Below are 15,224 nucleotides of genomic sequence, written 5' to 3'. Positions count from 1 at the left end.
CCCTCTCTTAGGAGGCCACGGTCACCGGGACAGCCCGGAGGCATGAAGACCACCAGGATGCTGTGAGCTGCCCCTCACAGCCTCACCTTAGCTGGACTGTTGGGAGGCCAGCCCAGCCCTGACTTGGGGCTTGCAGCTGGTGTCCAGTCTGGGGTGGGATCATTCCCCAGGACTGGCAGGACCCTGGGGGCTGACCCTCCTCTCCAGCTCCTGGCTCCCCAGCTCTACCTCCCTCCTGCCTGTGGAGATGGTTCCTGCCGACCCTACGGGAGGAAAGGCCTTGTCTGGGACAAACCCTGGTGGCTGGTACCCTCCTCAGGCAGTGACTGTAACGTGCATCTGAGGAGGATGCTCAGGGGGCACGTGGCCGCTCTCAAATGGACTTCCTGCCACTAAGCCCCTCCCTTCTCTGCCCAAACCCACCTTCTCCCCTCCCAGAGGAAGGTCCTCCCCTTGACCTCCCTTTCCAAGTATCGTCTCTGCTTCCCTTGGGGCCTTACATTGCCAAAGTAATTGCTTTACCCCAGATTAGCTCCTGTCCAGATTCAGTAGCGGGGAGAAGAACCAGTTCTGAGCCTGGCCTGGCTGCTTTCTCAGCCTGGAGTGACAGGTGCCACGCAGAACTGAGGCTCTCACCGTCCCAGGCAAGTTCTGTGACTCAAACCTTAAGTTAATATTTCCAAATGCCTTTATTTCCTGTAAGCAGCAGGTTTTGTCCCTTTTCAGGGAAGGAACGGCTTGTCCAGGCAAGGTTTGAATGCCCATCTATTTGGGGGAGGACACAGTTTGTCTGTTTTTGGCACTGGGGATTGAACACAGAGCCTAGGCCGGTGCATGCTAGACCAGTGCTCTGCCCCTGAGTATCACCCCCCGCCACTTAAATGTTTTTTAAATTTTGAGACAGGGTCTCACTAAGTTGTTAGGGTCTGACTAAGCTGCTGAGGCTGGCCTCAAACTTGCCGTCCTCCTGCCTCAGCCTCCCGAGTAGCTGAATTACATGTGTGCACCTCCCCGCCTGGTTTCTATAACCTTCATCCCAATGCCCAACCTTTTCATATTAATTAACTTTTAGTTCTGATTAGAACAGTGTTTCGTGGAGCCCTTTCTAATGTGTCTTTATAGTTTGAGGTCTTACAAGATGATCCTCAAAAGAAGAATCCCCTGACGTGCTAGAAACTGAATTCTCTTATTGAAGATGTTTCCAGGGTGCACAGGAGTGGGGAGGCTCCGGAGTCTGACCACAGAGAAGCACCTGCTATGCATTCAGAGTGGTGGCAGGTCCCCATTTATTTAGCTGCAGAACCTTTCTGGTACTGCCTGGTCACTTCCTGGAGAACCCTACCTCTCTGGGGACTGATTTCTTATCATCACTACTTTCTAAATCAGGGTAAGATTCACTGCCCTCATGGTGTGATAGAAACGGGGCGGGCAGGAGGGGGTCTGGACCGTGGCCTATGGGCCGTTCCTGGGCGGGCTGGGCTAAGAGCCTGACCTGTCCAGGAAACAAGGCCCATTGGTACCCGTGAGCACACCTGGGGTCTCAGCAGGAACAGGCCCTTGGCATGCCTTGTAATTTACTAGTTCCAGGCCTATGAAAGCTCACAGTCAGCCGTAGGTTATTCAAGAGAAAAAAATACATACGTAGATAGATACAGCAAATATGGCAAAAACTTCACCAATCTGGGGTCAATTTGCAAAGAGTAGATGGGAGTTATTTGCATAATTTTTTCATGTTTTATGTACGTTTGCAATAATCTCAAAATAAAGAGTTGAAGAAAAAATAAAATATTGTGATGGGTTGACAGATCTGACTCCATGAGAATGTTACAGGCCAGACTCTAAGGGAAATGACGAAACAGACTCCAATTTGCTCCGAGACTCCATGTTATGTAGGAAATAATCTTCTCCCATGGGAACACCCCGCCTCTGTGCCCATCCTCAGTTACTTGGTGTGACATGTTTAATAATATACAATGGCAACTCGTATGTAGTAAAGAATTGCTCTCTTTTGATCCCTATTGCTCCTAAACAATGTACCATGTGAACAGTGGTTGTGTGGATGTTAGTAACCATTCTTTAGTTTGTACCTAGGTAGGGGTCATTTTGACCCACTTCCCCCTTTGTTGGTGATCTCATGATGTTAATGTGTAATTTTGAATTATAGCAACAGACACTTATGATTGATGTGATTTTTGGAATAAGAACCCCTACAACACTGTGGTCGGGGCTGTTCTCCCAGTAGCCATTTTTGGGGGCATTGTGTGAAACAGTCAGCCAGCCGGCTTAATAAAGGCTCTCAAATTTGGACTTCTCAGTGGTGATCGCTCTGTTCTTAAGTTGCGCCCCATAACAATATCTAAATTTGAGCAGGTCCATTTTCATGTTAAATTTTACCCTGTTACTGCTTTGGGAGGAGGCAGTAGGGTAAAGTGTGAGACCTAAGCTGCAGACTCTGCTGAAGGGCTCCATCCTCCTCAGAAAGTGCCACACTTGGAAGCTGTGTTACGCTGGGTGAGAAGTCTAACCTCTCTGGCTCTCAGTGTGTGCAGCCCTGAAATGCAGGTAACACACCTTCTCTCATGGCTCGGAATTTTGGGGAAGACTCAGTGAGAGCCTGAAAGGTTAAGAAATTTGTGACTTATAAGGAACAAGGTAACTTAGAAAAACTACTTACCAAAAACAAGTCCCGGATAAAGAACTTGGCTCTTGTAACTTTGGGGTCTTCTCCTGCATCTGGTGTTGCTGTGGAAATTAAAAATGGAACTTCAGTGATTTGAAAGGCCAGTGGAGGAAACAGGAAAGGACTTGCGAGACTGGGCTGCCCCGAGGTCGCGGCGTTAAAACTGTGTGGCAAGAGTTTTCATCTCCTTCTCCCCAGATCACTCAGATTTAGTACTCGTGCCTCTGATAAAACTTTTCTTTGGCAGTGCTGCGGTCTGAAAGTGTGTTTCCCTCCCAAATTCTTCTGTCAAAGCCTAATTCCCAATGCAACAGAATCAAGAGGTGGGGCCTTTGGAAGGTCATGAGGTCAGGAGGGCTCAGCCCCTCAAGAGGGGGATTAATGCTCTCTTGAGAGACCCAGGTAGGTTGTGCACACCTTCCACCATGTGAGGATGCACCCAGAGGCACCATCTGTGAAACAGAGACCCCAAATCTGCTGGACTTCCCAGCCTCCAGACTGGGAACAGGAAACTCCTGATGTTTATAAACCACCCAGTCTTGGGTATTTTGTTATAGCAGTCAACATGGACCAAAACCCATGGAGGGAGATATTTTCCACTCAGATAAAACGAAAGCATCTCAGCAAATGCCGGCCAACCAAGCTCCAGAGCAGACTCTGCCTGCAGACCTGTGTGGAGAGGAAGACTGGCAGCCCTGGCCCTCTGGGTGGGTTAGCACTGGCTGCGGTCAGCTTCCACCAGCCTTGCTCTTGGGAGCCCCGAGGGAAGTCGACTGCAGTGGGCATTCTGGCCCTGGGTTCCCGGCTGGTCTGCGCCTCTGGGATTGGCCCACCCAGGACATCCGTTCTCCTGAGGCTCAGGCTGAGCACACCTGGAAGCTCTCAACACTGCCTGCTCCCTGGGGTCTGTGAGCACGTGGCCACTGGGACGGGCTTCAGGCCCAGGGGGGCCTGCCCTCTAGGGGCCAGGCTCCGCTGGAGGGGAGGGTTGGGCAGGCCACTCTGGCTCTCAGCTGCCACTGTGTGCAGGATCCCTGAGAGCTTGCAAAGCTCTCGCCTCCAGGCGCTGGGGGTGCAGCTCGGAGGAGCTTGCAGCCGGGGCTTCAAACAAGACAGCCCTGCTACCTCGGCTGCGCCCCTGCGCCTGCTGGGAAGGGCGTGGCCCTGAGGGTGACTGACAACTGAACTACGCCTGCGCCGGCGCGGGATGCGCAACCTGGCGAGTTCTCACACATTCCCTGTGAACCAACTGACCACAGGGCCTCCTCCTGCTCCAGAGGCGGCCTCAACCGCTGCGGCCCCTTCCCATTCCTCCCGTTCCCAAGCACCCTCGGGTGTGTTCTGTCCCCATGGTTTAGTTTTCCAGATTTGGACAGTGGAGTCACACAGAACAGGGTCTTTTCAGCTTGTTCTCAGTGCATTGCTGGGCGTTCCCCGGCGGCACACGCACCCACTCTGTTCCTTTCCATTGGCTACCAGCAGGTGCCATCAATGCCAGGGACAGATGGGTGCCCTGGGAGGCACGTGACCCCGTGCCCAGGTGTGTCAGTCACTGGGCCGGGCAACATCACCAGCAACCCAGAGTCCCGAGCCACTGGCCTGGACCCTTGTCCATTCCCGGTTGGGGCAGGTTGGCCTGGGCTTACAGTGCCCTTAAGCCAGTGGCCATGCTGCCCCTTATGGGGAGCATAGGTGGGGTAGGATGGGATTGCAGGAAGATGGCTCGGTGGAAGTTCAGAGAATGTTCTGGAAAGATACCGGGAGGTCGGGGAGGAAGCTGCGGCAGTCTCTGAGACAAAGGGTATGAGGACCAGGACCAAGGCCGCGAGGGGCCAAGAGGGAAGAAGCTGATGTGGAGGTGGCTCCACAGAGCTCAGCTCCCTCCCAGACCCGGGAGGCCAGGGCTGGAGGTGGGTGGCACCCGGAGAGGTGAAGACCAGCTGGCCGGGACACAGAGGCCAGCAGCGTGGGCACCAGCGGCCGAGCTCTGGTGGGCTCCCTGAGGTGGGCAGCAGCGCCTCAGTCTTGGAAGCAGGTGGCCACAGGGAGGTTCAGCAGGGAGAGGGAGGATGTATGGGCGGCCTGCAAGGAGGTCCAGGCCCACTTCCAGCGTCTGTTACCCTGCCAGGAACCGTCTAGCTCTTGGGCTTTGCTAGAACATCCGGTGTGGCTCAGGGTCTTGCTGACGAGGCTAGTTAGCGGCTCTCCCATTATGCAGAAGAGAAAATTGAACATGAAGAGCAGGAAAGTTTACTTACAGATTCCAAATTTCTTTCCCCTCTTCACTGATGATAAAAAATAGATTCCCCAAATCTTGGCTGGTTTCTAGGAGAGTCTCTTTCATTTGGTTTTATCTAGTTTGGGGTTCAAATGTTGAGAAATTATGTCATTTTGCCTGTGACAAATCACCCCACAAGCCTGTGGGGAGCCGGGGGCCTGCTGAAACTGAAGCACAGGGAGTGGACAGTGACCAGCCCTCTCTGGTGACCTGCCTGGCCGTGGTGCTCAGTCCTGCCGTCTCGTGATGGATGGTCACCCCAGGGAACTCCACTGTGGCATAGCAAAGGTGGCACAGGGAGCCAGAGCCAGGCTGGGGCCGGGGTTCGCGCACTGCCCTGCCTGGGCAGGCTCTGGAACGAGGCAGCCGCCTCTGTTAGCCTCATGTTCCCTGGGAAAACCGCAGGAAGCAGCTCCCCAGGTCCCTGGAGGGCTGAGGAAGCTCCTGGCCAGATCCCAAGGCGGCCGAGGGCAGGACCTACTAAGCTAGTGACACGCGCACACCCGAAGGCCCTCTCTGTGGTGCACAGGGGTGCGCACCCCTTACAGTGGAGTCCTAAGCCCGACGTCCTAATGCAGGTCGGGGCCTCATCCACAAATACGGAATCTGAGGTGCCCCAAATCCAGGACTCTGTGAGCACCAACATGACACGATATCGCACCCTGACCTCACGTGACAGCAGCAGCCAGACACAGGCAGCCAGGAGCCTGCGACTCACCTCCAGGCAGCGTGCGAGGTGGACACAGGCGGCCTCACCTCCAGGCATGGCATGGTCTCCGGGGCAGGGCTGGGCCCTCCTCCAGGACACCTCATCATGTATTGCACACCCCACAGCTATCAAACCCCTGCCGTCGACACACCTGTCCAAGCCGCCAAGCCTCGGGAGGGGTGCTGAGCCTGTGCGCCAGCACTTAGGAGGGCAGAGCGGAGGACAGGTGTGGACGGACGGGGTCTCTGAGACTCATCAGACTGGAGAAAAGATGGTTCTACTCCTCAACCTCGAGAACTGCTTTGGAATCTCACCGTCTTCAGGAACAGTGTAGTTCGCGTATTCTGGGAAATAGTCTTCGATCTTTGACTTCCCTGCTAGGACTTTTTCTGCCAGCATGTCCTGTTTGTTCAGGAACAGGATGATGGAGATGGTCCGCAACCACCTGGAGAGAGGAAGAAGCACAGCTCACTGTGCAGGCTGGCTGGGCTGAAGGAGCCCGGGGCTGGCCATCGCTCAGAGGGCCCTGGGCTCGTCCCCACATCGAAAACGAAAACGAGGGTGGGGTGTGGTCCTCCTCCTGGAAATGTATGGACCCGTTCTCTTTTATTTACTCATCAACTTGTTTGGAGCTGGGGATTGAACCCCGGGGCCACTTAACCACTGAGCTGCTTTCCCCAGCCCCTCTATTTTTCATTCTGAGACAGGCTCTTGCTAAGTGGCCCAGGCTGGTCTCCCAAGTCGCTGGGATGACAGGCGTGTGCCCCGGTGCCCGTAATGTCCAGGATCTAGAACTGTCTGGCACACCGGTAGCCCCAGTCCATCTGTAAGCAAGGACAAACACTGGGAGTTAACTTAGCATTTTCTAATTCAGCCTCACTGGGAACATGAATTTACGGGCACCAAAGCCAAGATGTACTCATGAAACAGATGCGGTTGGATTTTTTGTGGTGTCATTTACTAATAAAGGGTCAGAAAACTCACACTGGAAGAACCCTTAACAACAGCAACACCAAAGTAACACAAGGCTCACTGGCCCAGAGGCGGAGCCTGGTCTGACACTCCTCGGGTCTCCTCCATGTCCAGCCTACCCCGGCTGTTCTGCAGCCCTCTCTGCGGCACAGGGTGTGAATCAGATCTAGACTCCCTGCATCTCCGCGACAAGCTGGGGACAGGTGACATCTGAAGGTTTCTATTCTCTCTGATTCATGAAACAGGAGTTAAGAATTGGCTCAAAAAGAGTCTAGCAAACAAAGAGGCAGCAAAGCCTTTGGATCCATTACTTCCAAGGAGCCAGGCTGACCGATCAGCCCACGGGAATGTATTGTAAATTAGAAACACAAGCCAGGCATGGTGGTGCACTCCTCTAATGCCCACTCCTGGGAGGCCGAGGCCTGAGGATTCCAAATTTGAGGCCGGGCTCAGCAATTTATCTAGACCCTGTCTCAGAATTAAACTTTTTTAAAAAGGCCTGGAGATGTAGCTCAGTGGTAAAGCACTCCTGGGGGTCAGTCCCAGGACCACAAAAACTAAAAATAAACAAAACCCCCAAGCCACTTCCCCCTCAAATGGAAATAGCTTTATAGCTTCTTTTAGTTATAAAATACATAATCTTTGTAAAAAGGTTATTTTGAGAGTATTTTTCTATTATCTTAAATTAAGAGGATAATTTATCATCTTAAATTATAGAAAAATATGTAGAAAGAAATAATTACATCAGAGAAAATTACTATTAAAATTATTTTTACACCCATCTTTTCTTCTATTCTCACACATGTTTATAAAATAACATTTGTTCAAAATAATTTATTTTTAATTTTCGGGAGCTGAGGGTGAACTTGGGGCCCTGGGCAGGCGGGCGAGTGCGGTCACTCTGTTGGGAGCCCGCGGCGGCATGCCTAGATCCTTCTTTCCTTCTGCGACACTGTGCCCTTGCTCCAGTGATGAGCCTGTGTCAGCTTACCGACCCCCAAGCGAGCGTTCTGCACAGCTGGTATGTCCTGGCCGCCTTTCTTCCCCACTAACTGTCCTAACACCACAGAGCGGAGGGCGTTTCCAGGAAGCCCCGCCTCCTGCAGGGCTAACCCACCCTCTCTGTGTTCCGTGGGGACCCATCTCCATGCACGGGAGTAAGTGTGTGCCTGTGGGGCACGCCTGCCACCACCACCTCGGCCACTCTGCAGCACTGGTAAATCAGCCTGGCCTCTGCTGTGGTTTTGAGCCGGGAGGCACTTAGAGATCATCCAGTTACCAGTAGCTTTTTAAAAAATTTAACTGGGGATGGAACCCAGGGGTGCTGTACCACTAAGCCACACCACCAGCCCCTTTTATTGTTTATTTTGAAAGACAGGGTCTCACTAAGTTGCTGAGCCTGGCCTCGAACTTGCCATCATCCTCCTGCCTCAGCCTCCCAAGCCACTGAGATTACCAACACCATGGAGATTGTCATCACCACACCCTGCAAGTTGCCAGCAAAGGATCTAAACTGGAGTCCTAAGTTTTGAGCATTGAACAAAACCAATTCTGAACCTCAGATGTACTCTCGGGCTTTCAAACAGGTCTGAAAGTTCTGGACGAAGCACATTCACTGCTTCATTAGAGAAGTGGGTGGGGGGACCCTTCGTGTGGTCCAGGAGTCATCTGCGCCGGGAGGCTGTGTTATCTGGAGAACGAACGTGAGCGTGTTCTCGGCATAAGGAGACGGGCGGTCGGGGTGGGTGGAGTGGCCCGCCTGACCTGTTGTTCCAGATGCTCTCGAACAGGTCCAGGGACTCCCGCAGCCTGTTGGTGTTGTTGTCCTCCCGGATCACCATGTTGTAGCTGCTGCAGGCGGCGACGTAGATGATAGCCGTGACGTCTGCAGGGAGAGAGGGAACGGGCAGCCGCAGTCAGACAGAGGCGTGACGGGGTCACAGTCCCGCACTCGCCCGAGCACGCGCCCGCAGCCGCTCAGGTCAGGGGCGCGCCCGTCAGGGATGGAGGGAGGACCTGCGCGCACGGTGCGTCTGACCGGTCAGAGCACAGCACGCAGGGCCCGCCCCAAGACAGAGGTAAGTTGGGTGCTTCAATTCTTTGCTTATGAGATTTGTGTTTCAGGAAGAAGCACAGTGATCTTCTGTAAGATGCTGCAGCTTGGCGGGGCACAGTAGCCTACGCCTGTACTCCCAGAGGCTCGGGAGGCTGAGGCCGGAGGATGCAAAGTTTAAGCCAGCCTCAGCAACTTAGCAAGGCCCTAAGCAACTTAGTGAGACCCTGACTCAAAATAACAATATAAAAAGGGCTGGGGATGTGGTTCTGTGGTTGAGCACCCCTGGGTTCAATCCCTGGTACCAAAAGAAAAAAAGCTGTAGTTTGCATTCTAGTTAAGCGAGAGATGATCCGACTCATCAACTCATCAACAGTCAGACAGGAGGGGCGTGCAAGTTGGCCCTGCCCCCAGTTCTCCAGGGAGCGGGAACATCACCGTTAAAACACTGGATCCATTTTCTTCTCTCGTCCCTCTGGCCACCGACATCGAACATGCTGTGGGGAGCAACAGGGAGACTGTTCAGGACAGCCGGCGACGGGGAGGGACCCTTCTGCTCACCCTTCTCTGCTGGCAGAGTGTCCCATTCACGAGGTCGCGTCTGCCTCAGCAGGGCCACGCAGGGGGCTGCGAACATCAGCCTTAGTCCCTCCTCTGTGGCCCTGCACGCCGGAGGGGTGAGGGACAGAGAGCAGCCCGCAGTGTGTAGGGGCACACAGTAGGGGCCTAATAAACACGCGGTTTCCAGTTCACACCACTTCCTGCTCGGACGTTTGGGCCTCTGAGTACGTGCCAAGTCCTGCCCCGGGCAGCTGTGATGACCTGCCCTAGCTCTCCTCCCCTGGACAAGTGGGAAAGGCTCCCTGCCTCCCGAGCTCTGTCTGTACCCCTCTGGGCCACCAGGGGCCTCTTCCCAGTGGCCTGCAGGGGTCCCGACCCTCCTGCACTCAGTCTAGACCCCTGAGCCACCAGCTGTCCCCAGCCTCCCTCTGCTTTCCTGCCTCCTCTGGGGTTCTGCAGGCAGGACGGCCCCCTTGCCCACCTGCCTGCTCAGCGCCCCTCTCCCTGCGCCGCTTCTCCCCGTGGAGAGCTTCTCCGTACCCGCCCACTTGCCACATCTTCCTGACCTGGCATCTCTGGCTCTAAACTTCCCGCATGGGCTTTAGGACCCCGCAGTCTGGATCAGTTGGCCCGGGCAGGTAGGTCAGCGATCCTACAGGATTTTAATCTGCTTTGCCTTAGCACATGCCAAGGTGCCTGAGGAAAACCGGGTTGCAGAGCAGAACACTGATACACAACAAGCTTCCTTGTCAGTAACTCCCTATGCCAGGGCCTGGCTGTGGTGCGGGCCGCACCCTAACGCACACCAACTGAGGCCCTGCTCTGAACAGCACACTCACTGAAAATTCACTTTGTCCACTTGGAAGCGAGTCTCGAAAATTCCCGATGTCAGCACCCTGCATCTGAGGAGGTCCTGGGAGGAAGGAGAGAAGCAAGCTCAGCCCTGGTGTAGCCATGGTTACCATGGCACTTGCAGATGACAACTTGGACTTGAAGAAAGCAGCCACAGCTGAAAGCTCACATGAACTCTGTCTAATCCCCCAGGGAAAAGCCACCATGAATGTATTGACTTGGTCCTGAAAGGCTCGAGAGCTGTGCCTTTTTAAATGTTACTTGTGAACATCTTGCTGACTGCTTTTCCCCTGATGTGTGAGTGGCAGTCTTGGCCTTCTGGGGAGAGCACCTGTGCTCCTGTCCAGCTGTTGGGGTGGAGAAAGTAACTCTGCGTCCATAAACATGCCTCATGAGCCTGGACGCGGATCAGATGGACTCTAGACTCGCTCTCTTCCTTGACTCTTTCTATTCTGAGAGCTAAGCTGTTGTGGTCCCCAAGGGATAGGAAAGCCAAGCAGTTTCACAAAGCTGACCTCTCTGCCTCACTGGATAATGTCAGGGTCGATTATTACCCATCGACCCATTATGATGTTAATGAAGCAGTCACTCTGCTACAATCCTGGAAGACAGGACAGAGGTAGGAGGAGAAGTGTCAGGACACCCTGAGGGGTTCCCCAAAGCTAGGAAGTCCAGTTGGCTCTGTCAGATCATTTTCAACTCTTGGAATTGGCTTCAGCCAGAGGGACCTCAAGGGAGAGAGCGGACCTTAGGCCTCCAGGGAAGGCAGAGGACAGAGCCTCCAAGGACCCAAGGCTCAGGCCCTCTGGGAGGCAGACTCTGGGGAGTTTGGAGAGTTAGTCTGAATGGAGCCCCTCTATCATCCCTGGGGCTCAGCAGCTCCAGAGGCCTGGTGGCTGCTGAAGGGAGCCACGTGGGGCCCTCTCTGCACAGGCGCAAGGCCTCTGTTGTTCACTGATGTGCTGAGTTTGCTTTGTGTTGCTCAATCCAAGGGAGCCAGCAGCCTGGGGCACACCTGCAGAGTGTCCTGTGGCATTGGGACCCAGGCCCAGCCCAAGGCAGAACGGGCTGGTTTACCCAGGGGAATGGAACCCGACTTTCCCCGCTGAGCACCCCGTGGGGTGGGAATTCCCAATCTGCAGCTGAGCTCCTATCCTGCCAGGGAGCACGGGCTCAGGCTTGGTAACACAAGGGACGCAACGGTGCGCAGAAGCACTTAATGGAAGGGTTTTTCTTAACCTGTTGAAACAGTCACTGCCTAATCTGGGAAGTGGACCTTGGGCTTTCCTACCTGGTCGGTGGGAGTGTAGTCCACCAGGCTGACGCTGTCGATTCTCTCCAGGAAGCTGCAAGGAAAGCCAGTGCAGGTTCAGATGCGGGTGCTCATCCCTGCCCCGCCCCCGGCTGGGGACACAGGCACAGGAGATGGCACAAGCGCAGCGGGCAGGCGGGTCCAGAGCTGAGATCACCTTCCACCTTCCTTCCTGCACGCGGTTGACTGGATACTGTACTGGTTCTGACTGAAGGCAGAGGCCTAAATTCTGGTGTGTGTGTGTGTGTGTGTGTGTGGTGTTGGGGGATCGAAGCCTGGCTTCCCACATGCTAGAGGCAAACACTCTACCGCTGTGCTAGAATTTTTTAAATTTTGAGGCAGGGCTTGTTAAATTGCAGAGGCTGGCCTCAAACTTGTGATCCTCCCGCTTCAGCCTCCTGGGCTGCTGGGATTACAAGTGTATATCACCATGCCTGGCTTTCTTTTCTTCTTTTTAACTTCTACCTTCCCTCTTTCCTTTCCCCAGTCCTACAGGATTAGGGAAGGGGCCAACTGCAAAATTAGGAAATAGGGCTTCCCGTCCAAAGTGAAGCTAGTAGAAGTCATTGTGATGTAAATAAAACGTGGAAGCTGAGAGATGACCCTTTAATGTAATGAATTCCTAGTAAGAACTCGAAGTTGTGTGTGTGTGTGTGCCTGGAATTAAAGAAGGTCAACTGTGCCCGGAGAGACGCTGCAGAGCTATGGCCAGGTGGCAGGGCAGTGAGATGCTGGTGGCCTCTTGGGAACAGGTCCCTGTGTGGAAGGAGGGAGGGGCCTGCCCAGTGGAGGCCTGGTTTGAAAACTGAGTGGACTGGCTCCGTGGTTGCTGGCCTTGAAGGCACCACAGAGAGCACCAGGGAAGGAGGCCCTGAGTTCCCGGCCCTCCCGCCGCAGGAGCACAGGACTGCAGGGTCTGTGCCAGCGCGGGAAGTCCTGCCTGGGCAGTGGCGTCCAGTGAGGAGGGCTGCGCCCCAGCCACCGTGCTCCCAGCAGACACGCCCTGCCTGCCTGATAAGCTCCTGGCGCTGAGCACAAGGCAGACTAATCGGCTCCCCAAGAAGGGCGCAAGGCTGGAAATGAATCCCGGCACCCCGGGTACGGAGTCTAGGAAGCAACCGATTCAAAATAGGAGGCACGCGGGGTGGGCAGGTGGGTGAATTTATTCAGGTGGTAATAACCTGCGTAAGTAGAAACGGTGAAATACGTCAACCAAAGTCCATCAGGGTTCTGGAGAGACCAGTAAAGGCTGCCTTCCAGAAGTGGTGGGAGAACCTCCCCAACCGAGGTTCTGAGATGCAGGAGACAAAGGCGGGGAGGTCTCCCCGCCCACCTCCCACCTCCGAGGGCGCTGGGTTCCCTCCAGCTTTGATGCCTGGCCCAGGGCCAGGGCTGCTGCAGAACTACTTCAGCTGGGAGCTCTTAGGGTTGCACCCAGAGGTGGGCTTTCCAAGGACCCGGAAGTCACACAGAGCCTTGCGCATGACCACACTTGAAAGGGTTGTAACACTGTCTCCTTAAATATGCCACTGAATGCTACACAGAAATATTAAGGAAATCTAGGAATGCCCCTTGCAAGCCATTCACTGTGAACCACAGTTTCAAAATATCATCAAATTACAACTGTGAAGAATCACTTCTGCAGGAGTGGAGGTGCACGGACTGCAACCCCAGCAGCTGGGGAGGCTAAGGCAGGAGGACTGCAAGTTGGAGGTCAGCCCGTGAAACTTAGGGAGACTCTGTCTCATAATAAAATAAAAAAGCTGGGAGTGGAGCTCAGTGGTAGAGGACCCCTGAATTCAATCCACAGAATCCACCCTCCTCACAAGTCACCTGCATTGTTGACAATGTAGACATTGTATCTTTTTCTCTTTCCCTTTGAAACCTGAGAGTACATTCCCATCCATGGCGAGAGGCCAATTGTAATTACATGGACACAGAATCCTTTTCAGCTGGTACGGAGTCATGATCTGATGGGCAGGGCACACTGCCTTTTACTGTGACTTATCCCCTTCCTAAAAGTGGAAATATAAGACACATAAAGCAGGTAAACTACACTTGTTGTTTTTTATTCTTTAAAGACACAAAGCCAAAAATAAAAAATAAAAAAGACACAAAACCTTCCTATGTTGCCCAGGCTGATATTGAACTCCCAGGCTCAGCCAATCCTCCTGCCTCAGCCTCCAGAATAGCTGGCACGACCATCGTGTGCCACCAGGCCCACCTGGCTCCAATCTTAAGTGTTCAATCTGGTTTTTTTTTTTACATGTATGCCCATTATTTCCTTTTAGGTGCATGTCCTGTATGAATAATATTTAAGGGCAGATGCAAGTTTTTTTAATCTCTAGAAAGAAGCACCACATAGCTGGGGCCTGATATATTTTGGTCTAGATCTTTTACCATGTTCCATCATTCGGAACAGATGCTGCTGACCTGTCTGTCCTGACACTATTCTGGGAAGAGAGAGGTTGCACAAGCCCCAAGGAGCGGGGACACACAGGGCTCCTGGCATCCACACCTGGGGCCCTGGCCTGTGCTCGCTGCGTGGCTGTTACCTGGGCCCACTGTCGTCATCAGAGCTCCTGGCGCTATAAAAAGAGCCCGAGGGAGGCGCACAATTGCCCTGGTGTAATCAGGAGCTCACCGTGCAGGTGCCACACCACACAGGAGTCCGGCCAAAGCAGCCCCACTGTGGTCCTGCCTCCTATGGAACCATCTAGCTGTACGAAAGTGGATTTCGGGAAACCAGGAAGGCATTTTCTACTCAATTAAAATCAACTAGTTGATTAAAAAAATCAGAGGCCTGTGTCTCAGTTTTTTTTAACACCCTGGCTTGTAAATTCTCGTTAATAGTACCAAAGACTCCAGCTTTGGGTTTTGGCTGCAGAAACACCCTCAAGTGGTGCTCGTGTATTGCAGGTGGACAGAGTCCCTCACTTCAGCTCTTAGTGGGACTGGCTGAGCCCGATACCATGGGCACTAAACAAGGTTATCAGATGGGGGCTTCTTTTAGGTGACCTTTTCAAAACAAAGACAGCAGGGTAGCCACAGTGTCCAGGCCTTGTGGCAGGTCTGTTTTAAAGGCACACAGAAGACCTGAAACTTGCTCCGTTAGGGAGAACAGCTTTAGTTTGAAAGTTCTTTGCTAACACACATCTGAGTTCCTGTACTAAAATAAATCAAAATGGGAGGAAAGTTAAATTTCTGTATCCATCGGTTCACTCTATTTCTTTCCCATTAATTCTTTGTTTTGGTACCAGGAATTGAATTCAGGGGTACTTTACCACTGAGTTGCATTTACAAGTCCTTTTTGTTCACTTTGAGACAGGGTGCCACTAAGTTGCCAGGCCGGCCTCCAACTTGGGGCTCCTCCTGCTTCAGCCTCCAGAGTTGCTGGAGTACAGATGTGTGCCACCATGCCTGGCTTTTTCCCATTAATTCAAATCTAGGTTAGAAACTGCATTTGAAAGAAGGCAAATAAGACTAAAAGTAACGTTAGTAGTTGCCTGAAGATGAACTATTTTTCTGGTATGTTTGAATTGGAGCCTTTCAAAAGTTACATGCGTCTTTGGTCTAGGGATGTTTCAACAAAAGAATCTTGTTGCAGGAAGAAACGATTACTGTAAAGAAGGAATAGACAAGGCTCCCAGCAATATGCAAGAAAATGCCATGTTAACCAAACAGGAACTCAGGAAGACTTGAGGCAAGTTTGGAAAAATACCAGGCTTTCTGAGCCAAATCTCCCTCTGGATTCTCCTTTTTGATTTTTTTCTTTTTGTGGTGCTGGGGTTGTTGAACCTCATGCAT

At 53.1% G+C, this 15,224-nt stretch overlaps 1 protein-coding gene across 5 annotated transcripts in view; it reads right to left on the bottom strand.

The window, feature by feature from the left end:
* Gnal (G protein subunit alpha L) overlaps nt 1–15,224 on the bottom strand; it is a 484,329-nt gene that overhangs the window by 4,798 nt on the left and 464,307 nt on the right. For all 5 annotated transcript variants that reach the window (XM_047526849.1, XM_047526851.1, XM_047526852.1 and 2 more), the window contains 6 exons: nt 11,397–11,451; nt 10,093–10,166; nt 9,131–9,189; nt 8,404–8,524; nt 5,982–6,112; nt 2,675–2,742 (listed from right to left, as the gene is read on the bottom strand). In XM_047526849.1, the coding sequence (XP_047382805.1) occupies nt 2,675–2,742; nt 5,982–6,112; nt 8,404–8,524; nt 9,131–9,189; nt 10,093–10,166; nt 11,397–11,451 (508 nt within the window). The remainder of the gene's footprint in view (nt 1–2,674; nt 2,743–5,981; nt 6,113–8,403; nt 8,525–9,130; nt 9,190–10,092; nt 10,167–11,396; nt 11,452–15,224) is intronic.

Source organism: Sciurus carolinensis, chromosome 15 (assembly GCF_902686445.1).
Source record: "Sciurus carolinensis chromosome 15, mSciCar1.2, whole genome shotgun sequence".
Lineage (NCBI taxonomy): Eukaryota > Metazoa > Chordata > Mammalia > Rodentia > Sciuridae > Sciurus > Sciurus carolinensis.
The sequence above is the reverse complement of the archived record's forward strand: the minus strand, read 5'-3'. Positions and strand labels throughout refer to the sequence as shown.